At 36.6% G+C, this 21,157-nt stretch overlaps 1 protein-coding gene across 1 annotated transcript in view; it reads right to left on the reverse strand.

Annotated features, from left to right (window-relative positions):
• Nucleotides 1-2,777: 2,777 nt before the first annotated feature.
• Nucleotides 2,778-21,157, reverse strand: part of LOC146867275 (uncharacterized) — a 161,507-nt gene continuing 143,127 nt past the window's right edge. Inside the window, exon 3 of the mRNA XM_085614880.1 lies at nt 2,778-3,165. Coding sequence (XP_085471006.1) covers nt 2,822-3,165 — 344 coding nt within the window. The 3' untranslated portion in view covers nt 2,778-2,821. The remainder of the gene's footprint in view (nt 3,166-21,157) is intronic.

The raw sequence follows: 21,157 nt of genomic DNA on the forward strand, positions 1-21,157 counted from the left end.
ACTACTGAGGGAAATGGCAGAGCATGACAGGCACCTGATGGACATTAAGGCAGCCCTGGGTCTCCCATGAAGACTGGAAATGTTGAGCCCCATCCCCCTCTTCTCCCTTCCCCCAATGTTTTATCTTGTCTTTTAGATAGTGTTAGGTAAGTATTTTAAATGTTAGGTAGTGTAGTTGTAGTGTAGGTAGAGTTAGTGTTAGATTTTAAGGTAGTTTTAGATATCTATTATTATATAGTATTTGGGTATAAGTTTCCTGTTCCTTTGGGTGGGTGGTTGATTTCTTTGTTTAAACATTTTTTGGGGAAAAATATAATTTGTGTAGGTTAACTGTGAAGTTAGTTTATGTATAGCTTAGATGTTTTTGTCCTGTCTCATGATGTGCCTTAAGGGTGGGAGGGGATTGATGTCTTAGATATGTTGTTGCGTGTTTAGGATTAGTTTGGGTAGATAGTTTAGGTAATTGACCACTTTTTTCTATTTAGTTTAGATTATATTAGTAGTAGTAATGATTAGTGTTAGTTTAGGGTAGTTAATGTTTGTACTTCAATAATAAATGGTTACTACTTTTGATTTCTGCTTGCACTTATGTCAAGGGTGATGTGGTGGAGTGTGGCTTTTTACCTTGTATGCAACTCTTACCATCACTGGACAATCCGTTGAATGTGTAAGAGTGGTCATGACATGTAACTTGGCAGGATGGATTGTGTCAGGATATCTTAGATGTGAGCACAGTAAACTTGCATGGATAACAGCGTGGCAAGTAGGATTTACCGCCAAGTCTAGGGACAGTTGTTTGTGAAGTCCCAACTTCTCAAGTGAGACTCACGGAGTTGGACAGCACATTGTTGCCCATTTACAACAGAACGTAGGGACATGGCCTTGAGTGGATTTTGCATTTGCAACTGTTATCCATCATGGAGATGGATGTATGCACCGGGTACCACAGATTCCGTCAAACCCCTGCATATCACATGCTTCTCGCGCAGAGTCCTTCTACAATGCACAGACCTTGGCACACTTGCTGCGTAGTTTAAGTGTGTCAGCTTCATTCGAAATATATGTTCATGTGCATGGAGGCTCAACCTCAGGGACATGCAGGAAGTAGTCTTTTAGTGGGTCCATTGTGAACGGCATATGGCAGAATAGTGGGCCTGAGTCACAAAAGTCATCTGAGAGTAAGTCGTGACTTTAAAATTTCCGGTATTCACAAATGGCATTTAGGAGTAGTACAGTTAGGTATACTGACTTCACATCACCTAAATGCTTTTTGTGAATCACTAAAGTTGGAAAGTCATGATTTCGTCCCATATACCGTTTTTGTTCGGGCACACTGTTCTGCTGCACACAAGAGGGGAAATGTTGCATTGCTCCCTATAGTGCTAGTGTCATAGCCTCTTCTCCAAGCTGTTACTTTTGGCATTGGCTCATAGGTATGCCACCCTTGAAATGGTGGCACTGCATCTGACTATCGGTTAAGTGCAGTGCACCACACACACATCCTTAGACACATGCTGTGACCACTGTGAGCGGATAGGGCAATGAGAGGGTTCCTAATTTTGTAAGCATTGTTCGTCCACAGGAAGGGGCTGACTGACGCCTTGCACTTTGGGGTAAGTCCATATTGGCAACTCTACTTCACTGAGGCAGACATTGTGGTTCTAATTGTGGCCGGTAGACATGTACCCTTACGAATCTTCATCAATGTGAATATGGTGTGCACCATATTGGAATGTGATATGCCAAGAGATTATTTTTAGCAATTGTAAAGGGGGACACTACTTGTGGCCTGCAACAGACTTGGAAATTTTTGCACATATGCCTATTTCCTTAATGGACGTGGGGCTAAGTTGGGATGTTGCTAGATTGTGGTATTGGAGCAATAAGGGCACAGCTAGTTCACAAATACCCGGTTATATCACTGCCTATCTTCGTCACAGTAAAACATGTACATTTTTCTAATTTACCTTGGTGTACCTTTTGGTGGATACATTGGCCCTACATTTTTAGAGACCCCTATACTTGATTGATCATGGACAACAGACATCTATGTGAGTTAAATATTTTATTTACAAGTCTGTTGACATTGGTGAAGACTGGACCAGTACTTGGCTAAACAATCCCCACATACCATTGATGCCCAGTGGAGGGCCAGTCAGAGTCCTTTAGGGGCAAAATGTCAAGAGAAGAGGCAGAGTTCAGTCTGTAGGCTGATTGCAGTGTCATTGGGAACAAGACATAATATGCCAGTCCATGTGGAGGTCCAAGGTGAGTGTCACAGAGTGTATCAGGGGACAGTGGAAGATGTTGTTACGGGCCATGATGCTGAGCCCAGACCCAAGGAGAAACAGGCCATTTGGCATTGATGAATTCTACTGCTTTCTTCTTTGCAAAAATGCAGATTCATCCACATCTTTGTCCTCTGATGTGTCATATGCCTCACATGGGCTTGGTGGTAGATTGGCTGCAGCACTGTGAGGCACTGACACATCAGGGGCGGAGATGTGGATGTAGAAGCTACAGCAGCATTCATCTGTGTGAAACCTTGGTGCAGCAATGCAGTAATGATCAGCTGCAGGGCATGTAAGATTCCAGCTACATTGCGTTGATGTGCAGCCGAGGAAGCCATTTGTTCTGTTTGCATCCGCTCCATGCTCTCCATTATTCATCGCATGCGGCAAAACTCCTGGCTGACATTGCTGGAGCCACTCTGACTGTACACTTGTCCTTGTCTCTGAGTCACGACTCCAGCAATGCCAGCCATGGAATGTCGGAGAGCATGGAGCGAACTGTGGGTGTCTGTGATGTTCTGTAGGTGGTCCTAAATGGGACTCAGACACCCACGTACAGCATCAAGTTTGGCGACAGACCCCACCCGCACCTGATCAGCCAACTCTTGCTGGACCTCAACCGCACAGTGTTGAAATGCCAGTGGTGGGTCCTCAAGGTCCTGTGAGGCAGCTGTGGTGGTAGGTTCTTGCTGTTGTGTGGTTTGTGCAGGGGGTGGAGTTTCCACAATGCTGCTGGATTGCCCTGCTCCTGGAGATGGGGTGCTGAGTGAGTCTACTAGCTGTTGGCGGGTGTCAGTGTTGATGGTGGCAAATTCCTCTTCTTCATCAGTGAAGAGTGGGACAGGCTGCTGTTCAGGAGGTGATGTTTCTCCCTCTGCAATGTAAAGGAGAGATGCAGTTTAACTGTGGGTTTCATGTATGAAAATGCATTGGATGAGTTTACAAGCAGACTGCATGACCATGTCCATTGTGACAGTTTGGGACGAGATGCATATTTGTTGCCGGATAGTGAATATTAGTGCAACATCACGGATGTGACGTTGTAGTTGTACATTGTCATCTCACAGTTTACAGCTATGACACATGCGAATGGCTAATTTCTACACACAAGTAGCACCAGTTGTGTCCTCTGTTAAGTTGTGAAAGTGATGCAGTTTGTCCTACATTTGCTGGTACTGCACATGTGCATGGGTTTGGTACGTTGTCATTTGTGAGGAGGTCCCCGTTCATGCCCATTTGCAACAATGGCCTACTAGCTGTTTATATTTGTGCTGCATAATGCGGTACACATGTGCATCCATTCCAAGACATGACATTCCAGACATTCCATTAAAAGACATGACATTCCTGACATTCCTGATATTCCACTAAAAGACATGACATTCCTGACATTCCATTAAAAGACATGATATTCCTGACATTCCATTAAAAGACATGACATTCCTGACATTCCATTAAAAGACATGACATTCCATTAAAAGACATGACATTCCTGACATTCCATGACATGACTGACATTCCTCTAAAAGACATGACATTCCTGCCATTACTGACATTCCATTAAAAACATGACATTCTTGACATTCCATTAAAAGACATGCCATTCCTGACATTACATGACTGACATTCCATTAAAAGACATGACATTCCTGACATTCCATTAAAAGACATGACATTCCTGACATTTCATTAAAAGACATGACATTCCTGACATTCCATTAAAAGACATGACATTCCTGACATTCCATTAAGACATGACATTCCAGACATTCCATTAAAAGACATGACATTCCAGACATTCCATTCCAAGACATGACATTCCAGACATTCCATTCCAAGACATGACATTCCAGACATTCCATTAAAAGACATGACATTCCATGACATTCCAGACATTCCATTAAAAGACATGACATTCCAGACATTCCATTCCAAGACATGACATTCCAGACATTCCATTCCAAGACATGACATTCCAGACATTCCATTAAAAGACATGACATTCCATGACATTCCTGACATTCCATTAAAAGACATAACATTCCTGACATTTCATTAAAAGACATGACATTCCTGACATTCCATTAAAAGACATGACATTCCTGACATTCCATTAAAAGACATGACAATCCTGACATTCCATTAAAAGACATGACATTCCAGACATTCCATTAAAAGACATGACATTGCTGACATTCCATTAAAAGACATGACATTCCATTAAAAGACATGACATTCCAGACATTCCATTAAAAGACATGACATTCCAGACATTCCATTCCAAGACATGACATTCCAGACATTCCATTAAAAGATATGACATTCCAGACATTCCATTCCAAGACATGACATTCCTGACATTCCATTAAAAGACATGACATTCCAGACATTCCATTAAAAGACATGACATTCCATTAAAAGACATGACATTCCATTAAAAGACATGGCATTCCATTAAAAGACATGACATTCCTGACATTCAATTAAAAGACATGATATTGCTAACATTCCATTAAAAGACATGACATTCCCGACATGCCATTAAAAGACATGACATTCCTGACATTCCATTCTAAGACATGACATTCCAGACATTCCATTAAAAGACATGACATTCCAGACATTCCATTCCAAGACATGACATTCCAGACATTCCATTAAAAGACATGACATTCCTGACATTCCATTAAAAGACATGACATTCCCGACATGCCATTAAAAGACATGACATTCCTGACATTCCTGACATTCCATTAAAAGACATGACATTCCTGACAATCCATGACATGATTGACATTCCTGACATTCCACTAAAAGACATGACATTCCTGCAATTCCTGACATTCCATTAAAAAACATGACATTCTTGACATTCCATTAAAAGACATGACATTCCTGACATTCCATTAAAAGACATGACATTCTAGACATTCCATTCCAAGACATGACATTCCAGACATTCCATTAAGACATGACATTCCTGACATTCCATTCCAAGACATGACATTCCTGACATTCCTTTAAAAGACATGACATTCCTGACATTCCATTAAAAGACATGACATTCCTGACATTCAATTAAAAGACATGATATTGCTAACATTCCATTAAAAGACATGACATTCCCGACATGCCATTAAAAGACATGACATTCCTGACATTCCTGACATTCCATTCCAAGACATGACATTCCAGACATTCCATTAAAAGACATGACATTCCAGACATTCCATTCCAAGACATGACATTCCAGACATTCCATTAAAAGACATGACATTCCAGACATTCCATTAAAAGACATGACATTCCTGACATTCCATTAAAAGACATGACATTCCATTAAAAGACATGACATTCCCGACATGCCATTAAAAGACATGACATTCCTGACATTACTGACATTCCATTAAAAGACATGACATTCCTGACAATCCATGACATGATTGACATTCCTGACATTCCACTAAAAGACATGACATTCCTGACATTCCTGACATTCCATTAAAAAACATGACATTCCTGACATTCCATTAAAAGACATGACATTCCAGACATTCCATTCCAAGACATGACATTCCAGACATTCCATTAAAAGACATGACATTCCTGACATTCCTGACATTCCATTAAAAAACATGACATTCCTGACATTCCATTAAAAGACATGACATTCCTGACATTCCATTAAAAGACATGACATTCCAGACATTCCATTCCAAGACATGACATTCCAGACATTCCATTAAAAGACATGACATTCCTGACATTCCATTCCAAGACATGACATTCCTGACATTCCTTTAAAAGACATGACATTCCTGACATTCCATTAAAAGACATGACATTCCATTAAAAGACATGACATTCCATTAAAAGACATGACATTCCATTAAAAGACATGACATTCTAGACATTCCATTCCAAGACATGACATTCCAGACATTCCATTAAAAGACATGACATTCCAGACATTCTATTAAAAGACATGACATTCCAGACATTCCATTAAAAGACATGACATTCCATTAAAAGACATGACATTCCATTAAAAGACATGACATTCCAGACATTCCATTAAAAGACATGACATTCCTGACATTCCATTAACAGACATGACATTCCAGACATTCCATTCCAAGACATGACATTCCAAACATTCCATTCCAAGACATGACATTCCAAACATTCCATTAAAAGACATGACATTCCAGACATTCCATTAAAAGACATGACATTCCAGACATTCCATTAAAAGACATGACATTCCTGACATTCCATTAAAAGACATGGCATTCCAGACATTCCATTCCAAGACATGACATTCCAGACATTCCATTAAAAGACATGACATTCCAGACATTCCATTAAAAGACATGACATTCCAGACATTCCATTCCAAGACATGACATTCCTGACATTCCTTTAAAAGACATGACATTCCTGACATTCCATTAAAAGACATGACATTCCATTAAAAGACATGACATTCCATTAAAAGACATGACATTCCATTAAAAGACATGACATTCCAGACATTCCATTCCAAGACATGACATTCCAGACATTCCATTAAAAGACATGACATTCCAGACATTCCATTAAAAGACATGACATTCCTGACATTCAATTAAAAGACATGATATTGCTAACATTCCATTAAAAGACATGACATTCCCGACATGCCATTAAAAGACATGACATTCCTGACATTCCTGACATTCCATTCCAAGACATGACATTCCAGACATTCCATTAAAAGACATGACATTCCAGACATTCCATTCCAAGACATGACATTCCAGACATTCCATTAAAAGACATGACATTCCAGACATTCCATTAAAAGACATGACATTCCTGACATTCCATTAAAAGACATGACATTCCATTAAAAGACATGACATTCCCGACATGCCATTAAAAGACATGACATTCCTGACATTCCTGACATTCCATTAAAAGACATGACATTCCTGACAATCCATGACATGATTGACATTCCTGACATTCCACTAAAAGACATGACATTCCTGACATTCCTGACATTCCATTAAAAAACATGACATTCCTGACATTCCATTAAAAGACATGACATTCCTGACATTCCATTAAAAGACATGACATTCCAGACATTCCATTCCAAGACATGACATTCCAGACATTCCATTAAAAGACATGACATTCCTGACATTCCTGACATTCCATTAAAAAACATGACATTCCTGACATTCCATTAAAAGACATGACATTCCTGACATTCCATTAAAAGACATGACATTCCAGACATTCCATTCCAAGACATGACATTCCAGACATTCCATTAAAAGACATGACATTCCTGACATTCCATTCCAAGACATGACATTCCTGACATTCCTTTAAAAGACATGACATTCCTGACATTCCATTAAAAGACATGACATTCCATTAAAAGACATGACATTCCATTAAAAGACATGACATTCCATTAAAAGACATGACATTCTAGACATTCCATTCCAAGACATGACATTCCAGACATTCCATTAAAAGACATGACATTCCAGACATTCTATTAAAAGACATGACATTCCAGACATTCCATTAAAAGACATGACATTCCATTAAAAGACATGACATTCCATTAAAAGACATGACATTCCAGACATTCCATTAAAAGACATGACATTCCAGACATTCCATTCCAAGACATGACATTCCAAACATTCCATTCCAAGACATGACATTCCAAACATTCCATTAAAAGACATGACATTCCAGACATTCCATTAAAAGACATGACATTCCAGACATTCCATTAAAAGACATGGCATTCCAGACATTCCATTCCAAGACATGACATTCCAGACATTCCATTAAAAGACATGACATTCCAGACATTCCATTAAAAGACATGACATTCCAGACATTCCATTCCAAGACATGACATTCCTGACATTCCTTTAAAAGACATGACATTCCTGACATTCCATTAAAAGACATGACATTCCATTAAAAGACATGACATTCCAGACATTCCATTAAAAGACATGACATTCCAGACATTCCATTCCAAGACATGACATTCCAGACATTCCATTAAAAGATATGACATTCCAGACATTCCATTAAAAGACATGACATTCCATTAAAAGACATGACATTCCATTAAAAGACATGACATTCCAGACATTCCATTCCAAGACATGACATTCCAGACATTCCATTAAAAGACATGACATTCCAGACATTCCATTAAAAGACATGACATTCCAGACATTCCATTCCAAGACATGACATTCCAGACATTCCATTAAAAGACATGACATTCCAGACATTCCATTAAAAGACATGACATTCCATTAAAAGACATGACATTCCAGACATTCCATTAAAAGACATGACATTCCATTAAAAGACATGACATTCCAGACATTCCATTCCAAGACATGACATTCCAGACATCCCATTAAAAGACATGACATCCCATTAAAAGACATGACATTCCAGACATTCCATTAAAAGACATGACATTCCAGACATTCCATTAAAAGACATGACATTCCAGACATTCCTTTAAAAGACATGACATTCCATTAAAAGACATGACATTCCTGACATTCCATTAAAAGACATGACATTCCATTAAAAGACATGACATTCCTGACATTCCTTTAAAAGACATGACATTCCTGACATTCCATTAAAAGACATGACATTCCATTAAAAGACATGACATTCCATTAAAAGACATGGCATTCCTGACATTCCTTTAAAAGACATGACATTCCTGACATTCCATTAAAAGACATGACATTCCATTAAAAGACATGACATTCCAGACATTCCATTAAAAGACATGACATTCCAGACATTCCATTAAAAGACATGACATTCCAGACATTCCAAGACATGACATTCCTGACATTCCATTAAAAGACATGACATTCCATTAAAAGACATGACATTCCTGACATTCCATTAAAAGACATGACATTCCTGACATTCCATTAAAAGACATGACATTCCAGACATTCCATTTCAAGACATGACATTCCAGATATTCCATTAAAAGACATGACATTCCAGACATTCCATTAAAAGACATGACATTCCAGACATTCCATTAAAAGACATGACATTCCAGACATTCCTTTAAAAGACATGACATTCCATTAAAAGACATGACATTCCAGACATTCCATTAAAAGACATGACATTCCAGACATTCCATTCCAAGACATGACATTCCAGACATTCCATTCCAAGACATGACATTCCTGACATTCCATTAAAAGACATGACATTCCTGACATTTCATTAAAAGACATGAAATTCCTGACATTCCATTAAAAGACATGACATTCCAGACATTCCATTAAAAGACATGACATTCCTGACATTCCATTAAAAGACATGACATTCCTGACATTCCATTAAAAGACATGACATTCCATTAAAAGACATGACATTCCATTAAAAGACATGACATTCCAGACATTCCATTAAAAGACATGACATTCCATTAAAAGACATGACATTCCAGACATTCCATTAAAAGACATGACATTCCTGACATTCCATTCCAAGACATGACATTCCTGACATTCCTTTAAAAGACATGACATTCCTGACATTCCATTAAAAGACATGACATTCCTGACATTCCATTAAAAGACATGACATTCCAGACATTCCATTAAAACACATGACATTCCTGACATTCCATTAAAAGACATGACATTCCATTAAAAGACATGACATTCCTGACATTCCATTAAAAGACATGACATTCCATTAAAAGACATGACATTCCTGATATTCCATTAAAAGACATGACATTGCTGACATTCCATTAAAAGACATGACATTCCAGACATTCCATTAAAAGACATGACATTCCTGACATTCCATTAAAAGACATGACATTCCTGACATTCTATTCCAAGACATGACATTCCTGACATTCCATTCCAAGACATGACATTCCTGACATTCCATGACATGACGGACATTCCTGACATTCCACTAAAAGACATGACATTCCTGCCATTCCTGACATTCCATTAAAAAACATGACATTCTTGACATTCCATTAAAAGACGTGACATTCCTGACATTCCTTTAAAAGACATGACATTCCATTAAAAGACATGACATTCCATTAAAAGACATGACATTCCAGACATTCCATTAAAAGACATGACATTCCAGATATTCCATTAAAAGACATGACATTCCTGACATTCCATTAAAAGACGACATTCCAGACATTCCATTAAAAGACATGACATTCCTGACATTCCATTAAAAGACATGACATTCCATTAAAAGACATGACATTCCAGATATTCCATTAAAAGACATGACATTCCAGACATTCCATTAAAAGACATGACATTCCTGACATTCCTTTAAAAGACATGACATTCCATTAAAATACATGACATTCCATTAAAAGACATGACATTCCTGACATTCCATTCCAAGACATGACATTCCAGACATTCCATTAAAAGACATGACATTCCAGACATTCCGTTAAAAGACATGACATTCCAGACATTCCATTCCAAGACATGACATTCCAGACATTCCATTAAAAGACATGACATTCCTGAAATTCCATTAAAAGACATGACATTCCAGACATTCCATTAAAAGACATGACATTCCAGACATTCCATTAAAAGACATGACATTCCATTAAAAGACATGACATTCCAGACATTCCATTAAAAGACATGACATTCCAGACATTCCATTCCAAGACATGACATTCCTGACATTCCATTAAAAGACATGATATTCCTGACATTCCATTAAAAGACATGACATTCCTGACATTCCTTTAAAAGACATGACATTCCAGACATTCCATTAAAAGACCTGACATTCCAGACATTCCATTAAAAGACATGACATTCCAGACATTCCATTAAAAGACATGACATTCCATTAAAAGACATGACATAACATTAAAAGACATGACATTCCAGACATTCCATTCCAAGACATGACATTCCAGACATTCCATTCCAAGACATGACATTCCTGACATTCCATTTAAAGACATGACATTCCAGACATTCCATTAAAAGACATGACATTCCAGACATTCCATTAAAAGACATGACATTCCTGACATTCAATTAAAAGACATGACATTCCAGACATTCCATTAAAAGACATGACATTCCAGACATTCCATTAAAAGACATGACATTCCTGACATTCCATTAAAAGACATGACATTCCATTAAAAGACATGATATTCCAGATATTCCATTAAAAGACATGACATTCCAGACATTCCATTCCAAGACATGACATTCCAGACATTCCATTAAGACATGACATTCCAGACATTTCATTAAAAGACATGACATTCCTGACATTCCATTAAAAGACATGACATTCCATTAAAAGACATGACATTCCATTAAAAGACATGACATTCCAGACAATCCATTAAAAGACATGACATTCCAGACATTCCATTCCAAGACATGACATTCCATTAAAAGACATGACATTCCAGATATTCCATTAAAAGACATGACATTCCTGACATTCCATTAAAAGACATGACATTCCATTAAAAGACATGACATTCCAGACATTCCATTAAAAGACATGACATTCCTGACATTCCATTAAAAGACATGACATTCCAGACATTCCATTCCAAGACATGACATTCCAAACATTCCATTAAAAGACATGACATTCCAAACATTCCATTAAAAGACAGGACATTCCAGACATTCCATTAAAAGACATGACATTCCTGACATTCCATTAAAAGACATGACATTGCAGACATTCCATTCCAAGACATGACATTCCAGACATTCCATTAAAAGACATGACATTCCTGATATTCCATTCCAAGACATGACATTCCTGACATTCCTTTAAAAGACATGACATTCCTGACATTCCTTTAAAAGACATGACATTCCTGACATTCCATTAAAAGACATGACATTCCTGACATTCCATTAAAAGACATGACATTCCATTAAAAGACATGACATTCCATTAAAAGACATGACATTCCAGACATTCCATTCCAAGACATGACATTCCAGACATTCCATTCCAAGACATGACATTCCAGACATTCCATTAAAAGACATGACATTCCAGACATTCCATTAAAAGACATGACATTCCAGACATTCCATTCCAAGACATGACATTCCAGACATTCCATTAAAAGACATGACATTCCAGACATTCCATTAAAAGACATGACATTCCTGACATTCCATTAAAAGACATGACATTCCATTAAAAGACATGACATTCCAGACATTCCATTAAAAGACATGACATTCCAGACATTCCATTAAAAGACATGATATTCCTGACATTCCATTAAAAGACATGACATTCCAGACATTCCATTAAAAGACATGACATTCCTGACATTCCATTAAAAGACATGACATTCCATTAAAAGACATGACATTCCAGACATTCCATTAAAAGACAGGACATTCCAGTAATTCCATTAAAAGACATGACATTCCTGACATTCCTTTAAAAGACATGACATTCCTGACATTCCATTAAAAGACATGACATTCCATTAAAAGACATGACATTCCAGACATTCCATTAAAAGACATGACATTCCAGACATTCCATTAAAAGACATGACATTCCTGACATTCCTTTAAAAGACATGACATTCCTGACATTCTATTAAAATACATGACATTCCATTAAAAGACATGACATTCCATTAAAAGACATGACATTCCTGACATTCCATTCCAAGACATGACATTCCAGACATTCCATTAAAAGACATGACATTCCAGACATTCCGTTAAAAGACATGACATTCCAGACATTCCATTCCAAGACATGACATTCCAGACATTCCATTAAAAGACATGACATTCCAGACATTCCATTAAAAGACATGACATTCCTGACATTCCATTAAAAGACATGACATTCCAGACATTCCATTAAAAGACATGACATTCCAGACATTCCATTAAAAGACATGACATTCCATTAAAAGACATGACATTCCATTAAAAGACATGACATTCCAGACATTCCATTCCAAGACATGACATTCCATTCATTCCATTAAAAGACATGACATTCCATTAAAAGACATGACATTCCTGACATTCCATTAAAAGACATGACATTGCTGACATTCTATTAAAAGACATGACATTCCTGACATTCCATTAAAAGACATGACATTCCATTAAAAGACATGACATTCCTGACATTCCATTAAAAGACATGACATTCCTGACATTCTATTCCAAGACATGACATTCCTGACATTCCATTCCAAGACATGACATTCCTGACATTCCATGACATGACGGACATTCCTGACATTCCACTAAAAGACATGACATTCCTGACATTCCATTAAAAAACATGACATTCTTGACATTCCATTAAAAGACGTGACATTCCTGACATTCCTTTAAAGAAATGACATTCCATTAAAAGACATGACATTGATATTAAAAGACATGACATTCCAGACATTCCATTAAAAGACATGACATCCCAGACATTCCATTAAAAGACATGACATTCCTGACATTCCATTAAAAGACATGACATCCCAGACATTCCATTAAAAGACATGACATTCCTGACATTCCATTAAAAGACATGACATTCCATTAAGACATGACATTCCAGACATTCCATTAAAAGACATGACATTCCAGACATTCCATTAAAAGACATGACATTCCTGACATTCCTTTAAAAGACATGACATTCCTGACATTCCATTAAAAGACATGACATTCCATTAAAAGACATGACATTCCATTAAAAGACATGACATTCCATTAAAAGACATGACATTCCTAACATTCCATTCCAAGACATGACATTCCAGACATTCCATTAAAAGACATGACATTCTTGACATTCCATTAAAAGACGTGACATTCCTGACATTCCTTTAAAAGACATGACATTCCATTAAAAGACATGACATTCCATTAAAAGACATGACATTCCAGACATTCCATTAAAAGACATGACATTCCAGATATTCCATTCCAAGAGATGACATTCCAGACATTCCATTAAAAGACATGACATTACTGACATTCCATTAAAAGACATGACATTCCAGACATTCCATTAAAAGACATGACATTCCAGACATTCCATTAAAAGACATGACATTCCATTAAAAGACATGACATTCCAGACATTCCATTAAAAGACATGACATTCCAGACATTCCATTCCAAGACATGACATTCCAGACATTCCATTAAAAGACATGACATTCCTGACATTCCTTTAAAAGACATGACATTCTTGACATTCCATTAAAAGACATGACATTCCATTAAAAGACATGACATTCCAGACATTCCATTCCAAGACATGACATTCCAGACATTCCATTCCAAGACATGACATTCCTGACATTCCATTAAAAGACATGACATTCCTGACATTCCATTAAAAGACATGACATTCCAGACATTCCATTAAAAGACATGGCATTCCAGACATTCCATTCCAAGACATGACATTCCAGACATTCCATTAAGACATGACATTCCAGACATTTCATTAAACGACATGACATTCCTGACATTCCATTAAAAGACATGACATTCCATTAAAAGACATGACATTCCATTAAAAGACATGACATTCCAGATATTCCATTCCAAAATATGACATTATAGACATTCCATTAAAAGACATGACATTCCTGACATTCAATTAAAAGACATGACATTCTTGACATTCCATTAAAAGACATGACATTCCTGACATTCAATTAAAAGACATGACATTCTTGACATTCCATTAAAAGACATGACATTCCAGACATTCCATTCCAATATATGACATTATAGACATTCCATTAAAAGACATGACATTCCTGACATTCCATTAAAAGACATGACATTCCTGACATTCCATTAAAAGACATGACATTCCAGACATTCCATTCCAAGACATGACATTCCATTAAAAGACATGACATTCCAGACATTCCATTAAAAGACATGACATTCCTGACATTCCATTAAAAGACATGACATTCCTGACATTCCTTTAAAAGACATGACATTCCATTAAAAGACATGACATTCCTGACATTCCATTAAAAGACATGACATTCCATTAAAAGACATGACATTCCAGACATTCCATTAAAAGACATGACATTCCAGACATTCCATTCCAAGACATGACATTCCAGACATTCCATTCCAAGACGACATTCCAGACATTCCATTAAAAGACATGACATTCCTGACATTCCATTAAAAGACATGACATTCCATTAAAAGACATGACATTCCTGACATTCCATTAAAAGACATGACATTCCAGACATTCCATTAAAAGACATGACATTCCTGACATTCCATTTCAAGACATGACATTCCAGACATTCCATTAAAAGACATGACATTCCTGACATTCCATTAAAATACATGACATTCCTGACATTACATTAAAAGACATGACATTCCATTAAAAGACATGACATTCCTGACATTCCATTAAAAGACATGACATTCCATTAAAAGACATGACATTCCAGACATTCCATTAAAAGACATGACATTCCATTAAAAGACATGACATTCCAGACATTTCATTAAAAGACATGACATTCCTGACATTCCATTAAAAGACATGACATTCCAGATATTCCATTAAAAGACATGACATTCCTGACATTCTATTAAAAGACATGACATTCCATTAAATACATGACATTCCCGACATTCCATTAAAATACATGACATTCCTGACATTCCATTAAAAGACATGACATTCCAGACATTCCATTAAAAGACATGACATTCCATTAAAAGACATGACATTCCATTAAAAGACATGACATTCCAGACATTCCATTAAAAGACATGACATTCCAGACATTCCATTAAAAGACATGACATTCCAGACATTCCATTCCAAGACATGACATTCCAGACATTCCATTCCAAGACATGACATTCCATTCCAAGACATGACATTCCTGACATTCCATTCCAAGACATGACATTCCAGACATTCCATTCCAAGACATGACATTCCAGACATTCCATTCCAAGACATGACATTCCATTCCAAGACATGACATTCCTGACATTCCATTCCAAGACATGACATTCCTGACATTCCTTTTAAAGACATGACATTCCAGACATTCCATTAAAAGACATGACATTCCATTTAAAGACATGACATTCCAGACATTCCATTAAAAGACATGACATTCCAGACATTCCATTCCAAGACATGACATTCCAGACATTCCATTAAAAGACATGCCATTCCTGACATTCCATTAAAAGACATGACATTCCTGACATTCCTTTGAAAGACATGACATTCCATTAAAAGACATGACATTCCTGACATTCCATTAAAATACATGACATTCCTGACATTCCATTAAAAGACATGACATTCCTGACATTCCATTAAAAGACATGACATTCCAGACATTCCATTAAAAGACATGACATTCCATTCCAAGACATGACATTCTAGACATTCCATTAAAAGACATGACATTCCAGACATTCCATTAAAAGACATGACATTCCTGACATTCCATTAAAAGACATGACATTCCATTAAAAGACATGACATTCCTGACATTCCATTAAAAGACATGACATTCCTGATATTCCATTCCAAGACATGACATTCCAGACATTCCATTAAAAGACATGACATTCCAGACATTCCATTAAAAGACATGACATTCCAGACATTCCATTCCAAGACATGACATTCCAGACATTCCATTAAAAGACATGACATTCCAGACATTCCATTCCAAGACATGACATTCCAGGCATTCCATTAAAAGACATGACATTCCATTAAAAGACATGACATTCCTGACATTCCTTTAAAAGACATGACATTCCATTAAAAGACATGACATTCCATTAAAAGACATGACATTCCAGACATTCCATTAAAAGACATGACATTCCAGATATTCCATTCCAAGACATGACATTCCAGACATTCCATTAAAAGACATGACATTCCTGACATTCCATTAAAAGACATGACATTCCATTAAAAGACATGACATTCCAGACATTCCATTAAAAGACATGACATTCCAGACATTCCATTAAAAGAAATGACATTCCAGACATTCCATTAAAAGACATGACATTTCATTAAAAGACATTCCATTCCAAGACATGACATTCCTGACATTCCATTCCAAGACATGACATTCGTGACATTCCTTTAAAAAACATGACATTCCTGACATTCCATTAAAAGACATGACATTCCATTAAAAGACATGACATTCCAGACATTCCATTAAAAGACATGACATTCCTGACATTCCATTCCAAGACATGACATTCCTTTAAAAGACATGACATTCCTGACATTTCATTAAAAGACATGACATTCCTGACATCCCATCAAAAGACATGACATTCCATTAAAAGACATGACATTCCAGACATTCCATTAAAAGACATGGCATTCCTGACATTCCATTAAAAGACATGACATTCCTGACATTCCTTTAAAAGACATGACATTCCATTAAAAGACATGACATTCCTGGCATTCCATTAAAAGACATGACATACCTGACATTCCTGACATTCCATTAAAAGACATGACATTCCTGACATTCCATTAAAAGACATGACATTCCATTAAAAGACATGACATTCCAGACATTCCATTAAAAGACATGACATTCCAGACATTCCTTTAAAAGACATGACATTCCTTTAAAAGACATGACATTCCTGACATTCCATTAAAAGACATGACATTCCTGACATTCCATTAAAAGACATGACATTCCTGACATTCCATTAAAAGACATGACATTCCAGACATTCCATTAAAAGACATGACATTCCTGACATTCCTTTAAAAGACATGACATTCCTGACATTCCATTAAAAGGCATGACATTCCATTAAAAGACATGACATTCCATTAAGACATGACATTCCAGACATTCCATTAAAAGACATGACATTCCAGACATTCCTTTAAAAGACATGACATTCCTTTAAAAGACATGACATTCCTGACATTCCATTCCAAGACATGACATTCCTGACATTCCATTCCAAGACATGACATTCCTGACATTCCATTCCAAGACATGACATTCCTGACATTCCTTTTAAAGACATGACATTCCTGACATTCCATTAAAAGACATGACATTCCTGACATTCCATTAAAAGACATGACATTCCAGACATTCCATTAAAAGACATGACATTCCATTAAAAGACATGACATTCCAGACATTCCATTAAAAGACATGACATTCCAGACATTCCATTCCAAGACATGACATTCCATTAAAAGACATGACATTCCAGACATTCCATTAAAAGACATGCCATTCCTGACATTCCATTAAAAGACATGACATTCCTGACATTCCTTTGAAAGACATGACATTCCATTAAAAGACATGACATTCCTGACATTCCATTAAGACATGACATTCCTGACATTCCATTAAAAGACATGACATTCCTGACATTCCATTAAAAGACATGACATTCCAGACATTCCATTAAAAGACATGACATTCCTGACATTCCATTAAAAGACATGACATTCCATTAAAAGACATGACATTCCAGACATTCCATTAAAAGACATGACATTCCAGACATTCCATTAAAAGACATGACATTCCAGACATTCCATTAAAAGACATGACATTCCAGACATTCCATTAAAAGACATGACATTCCATTAAAAGACATGACATTCCTGACATTCCATTAAAAGACATGACATTCCTGATATTCCATTAAAAGACATGACATTCCAGACATTCCATTCCAAGACATGACATTCCATTAAAAGACATGACATTCCAGACATTCCATTAAAAGACATGACATTCCAGACATTCCATTCCAGACATTCCATTAAAAGACATGACATTCCATTAAAAGACATGACATTCCTGACATTCCATTAAAAGACATGACATTCCTGACATTCCATTAAAAGACATGACATTCCAGACATTCCATTAAAAGACATGACATTCCAGACATTCCATTCCAAGACATGATATTCCAGACATTCCATTAAAAGACATGACATTCCTGACATTCCATTAAAAGACATGACATTCCATTAAAAGACATGACATTCCTGACATTCCATTAAAAGACATGACATTCCAGACATTCCATTTCAAGACATGACATTCCAGACATTCCATTAAAAGACATGACATTCCAGACATTCCATTAAAAGACATGATATTCCTGACATTCCATTAAAAGACATGACATTCCAGACATTCCATTAAAAGACATGACATTCCAGACATTCCATTCCAAGACATGACATTCCTGACATTCCATTCCAAGACATGACATTCCTGACATTCCATTCCAAGACATGACATTCCTGACATTCCTTTAAAAAACATGACATTCCTGACATTCCATTAAAAGACATGACATTCCATTAAAAGACATGATATTCCAGACATTCCAGACATTCCATTAAAAGACATGACATTCTAGACATTCCATTCCAATACATGACATTCCTGACATTCCAGACATTCCATTAAGACATGACATTCCTGACATTCCATTCCAAGACATGACATTCCTTTAAAAGACATGACATTCCTGACATTTCATTAAAAGACATGACATTCCTGACATTTCATTAAAAGACATGACATTCCTGACATCCCATTAAAAGACATGACATTCCATTAAAAGACATGACATTCCAGACATTCCATTAAAAGACATGACATTCCAGACATTCCATTCCAAGAGATGACATTCCATTAAAAGACATGACATTCCAGACATTCCATCAAAAGACATGGCATTCCTGACATTCCATTAAAAGACATGGCATTCCTGACATTCCATTAAAAGACATGACATTCCTGACATTCCATTAAAAGACATGACATTCCTGACATTCCATTAAAAGACATGACATTCCATTAAAAGACATGACATTCCAGACATTCCATTAAAAGACATGACATTCCAGACATTCCTTTAAAAGACATGACATTCCTTTAAAAGACATGACATTCCTGACATTCCATTAAAAGACATGACATTCCTGACATTCCATTAAAAGACATGACATTCCTGACATTCCATTAAAAGACATGACATTCCAGACATTCCATTAAAAGACATGACATTCCTGACATTCCATTAAAAGACATGACATTCCATTAAAAGACATGACATTCCAGACATTCCATTCCAAGACATGACATTCCTGACATTCCTTTAAAAGACATGACATTCCAGACATTCCATTAAAAGACATGACATTCCTGATATTCCATTAAAAGACATGACATTCCATTAAAAGACATGACATTCCTGACATTCCATTACAAGACATGACATTCCAGACATTCCATTAAAAAACATGACATTCCTGACATTCCATTTCAAGACATGACATTCCAGACATTCCATTAAAAGACATGACATTCCTGACATTCCATTAAAAGACATGACATTCCAGACATTCCATTAAAAGACATGACATTCCAGACATTCCATTCCAAGACATGACATTCCAGACATTCCTTTAAAAGACATGACATTCCTTTAAAAGACATGACATTCCAGACATTCCATTAAAAGACATGACATTCCTGACATTCCATGAAAAGACATGACATTCTAGACATTCCAGTTCAAGACATGACATTCCAGACATTCCATTAAAAGACATGACATTCCAGACATTCCATTAAAAGACATGACATTCCAGATATTCCATTCCAAGACATGACATTCCAGACATTCCATTCCAATACATGACATTCCAGACATTCCATTAAAAGACATGACATT

The sequence above is a fragment of the Triturus cristatus genome, chromosome 1_2 (genome assembly GCF_964204655.1).
Source record: "Triturus cristatus chromosome 1_2, aTriCri1.1, whole genome shotgun sequence".
NCBI lineage: Eukaryota > Metazoa > Chordata > Amphibia > Caudata > Salamandridae > Triturus > Triturus cristatus.